Source organism: Nothoprocta perdicaria, unplaced genomic scaffold (genome assembly GCF_003342845.1).
Source record: "Nothoprocta perdicaria isolate Ctin4 unplaced genomic scaffold, notPer1 scaffold_1085, whole genome shotgun sequence".
Classification (NCBI taxonomy): Eukaryota; Metazoa; Chordata; class Aves; order Tinamiformes; family Tinamidae; genus Nothoprocta; species Nothoprocta perdicaria.
The window spans coordinates 3,476-8,050 of NW_020454189.1; the positions used below are offsets into that span (position 1 = coordinate 3,476).

Sequence of the window (4,575 nt, forward strand, 5' to 3'; positions counted from 1 at the left end):
TGGTCCCTATGGGTATCTCCTGGCATCCTGGTGGTCCCTATGGGCATCTCCATGGTTCCTATGGGCGTCTCCATGGTCCCCATGGGTATCTCCTGGCATCCTGGTGGTCCCTATGGGCATCTCCATGGTCCCTATGGGCATCTCCTGGCATCCTGGTGGTCCCTATGGGCATCTCCATGGTCCCTATGGGCACCTCCTGGCGTCCTGGTGGTCCCTATGGGCATCTCCATGGTCCCTATGGGCACCTCCTGGCGTCCTGGTGGTCCCTATGGGCATCTCCATGGTCCTTATGGGCGTCTCCATGGTCCCCATGGGCATCTCCTGGCATCCTGGTGGTCCCTATGGGCATCTCCATGGTCCCCATGGGTATCTCCTGGCATCCTGGTGGTCCCTATGGGCATCTCCATGGTCCCTATGGGCATCCTGATGGTCCCTATGGGTGTCTCCGTGGTCCTATGGGCACCTCCTGGCATCCTGGTGGTCCCTATGGGCATCTCCATGGTCCCTATGGGCACCTCCTGGCGTCCTGGTGGTCCCTATGGGCATCCTGGTGGTCCCTATGGGCATCTCCTGGCGTCCTGGTGGTCCCTATGGGCATCTCCATGGTCCCCATGGGTATCTCCTGGCATCCTGGTGGTCCCTATGGGCATTCTGGTGGTCCCTATGGGCGTCTCCATGGTCCCTATGGGCATCTCCTGGCGTCCTGGTGGTCCCTATGGGTGTCTCCATGGTCCCTATGGGCATCTTGACGACCCGTGTGGGCATCTTGACGACACTATGGGCACCCTAATGACCCCCATGGACACCCTGATGACCCCCATGGACACCCTGATGAGCCCTGTGGGCACCCTGATGACCCTTATGGGCACCTCCCGTTCTCCTCATGTCCTTCACGGCCCTCTCCTCTCCCCCCGCTTTCCCTGATGACCTTCTCAACGTCCCTGTGGCCACCTCCTACCACCCCCATGTCCCCCGTGGCTATCACCCATGGCCCAAGTGTCCCCTCAAGGATCCCCCATGACCTTGGGGGACCACCATGGGGGGCCACCATGGCCTGGGTGGCACCTGCGAGAACCTCACGGCCTCGGGGAGCCCATAGCATCAAGAGGGACCTCCTGCTCTCCTGCCATGGCCTCGTGCTGTCCCCGCAGGAGGACTCGGCCGCGGTGCCCGACCACTCGCAGCTCAAGCGCCAGGAGCTCCAGCCCGGCACGGCCTACAAGTTCCGGGTGGCGGCGCTCAACGCGTGCGGCCGCGGCGCCTTCTCCGACATCTCCGCCTTCAAGACCTGCCTGCCCGGCTTCCCCGGAGCGCCGTGCGCCATCAAGATCAGCAAGGTGGGTCCCGCCCCACGGCACGGCGGGGGTGGCCGCCGTGGGGCCGCCCCGGAGGTGGCCCGGGGTCCTGGCCGAGGTGGGACCTGTCGCCGAGTTGGTGCCACCACGTCCCTCGGTGGTGGCCTCCGGTTGACACCAACGTGTCCCTCATCCATGTTCTCCATGGAGGTTGACGCCATCATGTCCCTCATCCACATGGGCTGGTTGACACCAACATGTCCCTCATTGGTGTCCTCCTGTTGACACCAACATGTCCCTCATCCACGTCCTCTGGTTGACACCAACATGTCCCTCATCCATGTTCTCCATGGAGGTTGACGCCATGTCCCTCGTTGGTGTCCTCCACTTGACACCATCATGTCCCTCATCCACATGGTCTGGTTGACACCATCATGTCCCTCATCCACATCCTCCAGTTGACACCATCATGTCCCTCATCCATGTTCTCCATGGTGGTTGACGCCAACACGTCCCTCATCCGCGTCCTCCACTTGACACCATCATGTCCCTCACCCACATGGTCTGGTTGACACCAACATGTCCCTCATCCATGTCCTCCATGGTGGTTGACACCATGTCCCTCATTGGTGTCCTCCAGTTGACACCATCATGTCCCTCATCCACGTTCTCCATGGTGGTTGACACCAACACGTCCCTCATCCACATGGTCTGGTTGACACCATCATGTCCCTCATCCATGTTCTCCAGTTGACACCAACACGTCCCTCATCCCCATGCTCTGGTTGACACCATCATGTCCCTCATCCATGTTCTCCAGTTGACACCAACATGTCCCTCATCCCCATGCTCTGGTTGACACCATCATGTCCCTCATCCACATTCTCCAGTTGACACCATCATGTCCCTCATCTATGTTCTCCATGGTGGTTGACACCAACATGTTCCTCATCCATGTTCTCCATGGTGGTTGACAACATGTCCCTCACCCACGTCCTCCAGTTGACACCAACATGTCCCTCATCCACATGGTCTAGTTGACACCATCATGTCCCTCATCCACGTTCTCCAGTTGACACCAACATGTCCCTCATCCACATGCTCTGGTTGACACCATCATGTCCCTCATCCACGTTCTCCATGGTGGTTGACACCATCATGTCCCTCATTGGTGTCCTCCAGCTGACACCAACATGTTCCTCATCCACGTCCTCCATGGCGGTTGACACCATGTCCCTCATCCACATTCTCCAGTTGACACCATCATGTCCCTCATCCATGTTCTCCATGGTGGTTGACACCAACATGTCCCTCATCCACGTCCTCCACTTGACACCAACACGTCCCTCATCCACATGGCCTGCTTGACACCAACATGTCCCTCATCCATGTTCTCTGGTTGACACCAACATGTCCCTCATCCACATGATCTGGTTGACACCATCATGTCCCTCATCCACGTTCTCCATGGTGGTTGACACCAACGTGTCCCTCATCCACATCCTCCAGTTGACACCACCATGTCCCTCATCCACATGGTCTGGTTGACACCATCATGTCCCTCATCCACGTCCTCCAGTTGACACCAACATGTCCCTCATCCATGTTCTCCATGGTGGTTGACACCAACATGTTCCTCATCCACGTTCTCCATGGAGGTTGACGCCATGTCCCTCGTTGGTGTCCTCCACTTGACACCATCATGTCCCTCATCCACATGCTCTGGTTGACACCAACATGTCCCTCATCCACGTCCTCCATGGAGGTTGACACCATGTCCCTCATCCACATTCTCCAGTTGACACCAACATGTCCCTCATCCATGTTCTCCATGGAGGTTGACACCAACATGTTCCTCATCCACGTTCTCCATGGTGGTTGACACCACGTCCCTCATTGGTGTCCTCCAGTTGACACCATCATGTCCCTCATCCACATGGGCTGGTTGACACCAACATGTCCCTCATTGGTGTCCTCCAGTTGACACCATCATGTCCCTCATCCACGTTCTCCATGGAGGTTGACACCATGTCCCTCATCCACATTCTCCAGTTGACACCATCATGTCCCTCATCCACGTTCTCCATGGTGGTTGACGCCAACACGTCCCTCATCCACGTCCTCCACTTGACACCATCATGTCCCTCATCCACGTTCTCCATGGTGGTTGACACCATGTCCCTCATTGGTGTCCTCCAGTTGACACCAACATGTCCCTCATCCACGTTCTCCATGGAGGTTGATGCCATGTCCCTCATCCACGTCCTCCACTTGACACCAACATGTCCCTCATCCACATGCTCTGGTTGACACCATCATGTTCTTCATCCACGTTCTCCATGGTGGTTGACACCATCATGTCCCTCATCCACATGGTCTGGTTGACACCATCATGTCCCTCATCCATGTTCTCCGGTTGACACCAATATGTCCCTCATCCACATGGGCTGGTTGACACCATCATGTTCTTCATCCACGTTCTCCATGGAGGTTGATGCCATGTCCCTCATCCACATCCTCCAGTTGACACCACCATGTCCCTCATCCACATGCTCTGGTTGACACCATCATGTCCCTCATCCACGTCCTCCATGGAGGTTGACACCATGTCCCTCATCCACATCCTCCAGTTGACACCAACATGTCCCTCATCCACGTTCTCCATGGTGGTTGACGCCAACATGTTCCTCATCCACGTTCTCCATGGAGGTTGACACCAACATGTCCCTCATCCATGTTCTCTGGTTGACACCACCATGTCCCTCATCCACATTCTCCAGTTGACACCAACACGTCCCTCATCCACGTCCTCCACTTGACACCATCATGTCCCTCATCCCCATGGCCTGCTTGACATGTCCACCCGTGTCCCCCCCGACGTCCCCCCATACCCACGTCCCCCCTTTCTCCCCGTGCCCCGCAGAGCCCCGACGGCGCCCACCTGACCTGGGAACCGCCCTCGGTCACCTCGGGCCGCATCGTGGAGTACTCGGTCTACCTGGCCATCCAAAGCGGTGGCCCCACCACCGCCACGGGGGACCCCAAGGGCGCCCCGGCCCAGCTGGCCTTCATGCGGGTCTACTGCGGGCCCAGCCCCTCGTGCCTGGTGGCCTCGGGCAGCCTGGCGAGCGCCCACATCGACCACACCACCAAGGCGGCCATCATCTTCCGCATCGCCGCGCGCAACGACAAGGGCTACGGCCCCGCCACCCAGGTGCGGTGGCTCCAAGGTGAGCGGCGGCTCCTGGGCTGGGTTGAGGGGCTCCTGTCCCCATTGAGG

At 58.2% G+C, this 4,575-nt stretch overlaps 1 protein-coding gene across 1 annotated transcript; it reads left to right on the forward strand.

Annotated features, from left to right (window-relative positions):
- Positions 1-777: 777 nt before the first annotated feature.
- Positions 778-4,548, forward strand: LOC112953937 (host cell factor 1-like; the record flags this gene model as incomplete). The annotated part of the gene is made up of 3 exons (XM_026047066.1): positions 778-840; positions 1,152-1,337; positions 4,219-4,548. Coding segments are annotated over exons 1-3 (579 nt in total), but the record flags the coding sequence as incomplete, so codon positions are not given.
- Positions 4,549-4,575: the final 27 nt, after the last annotated feature.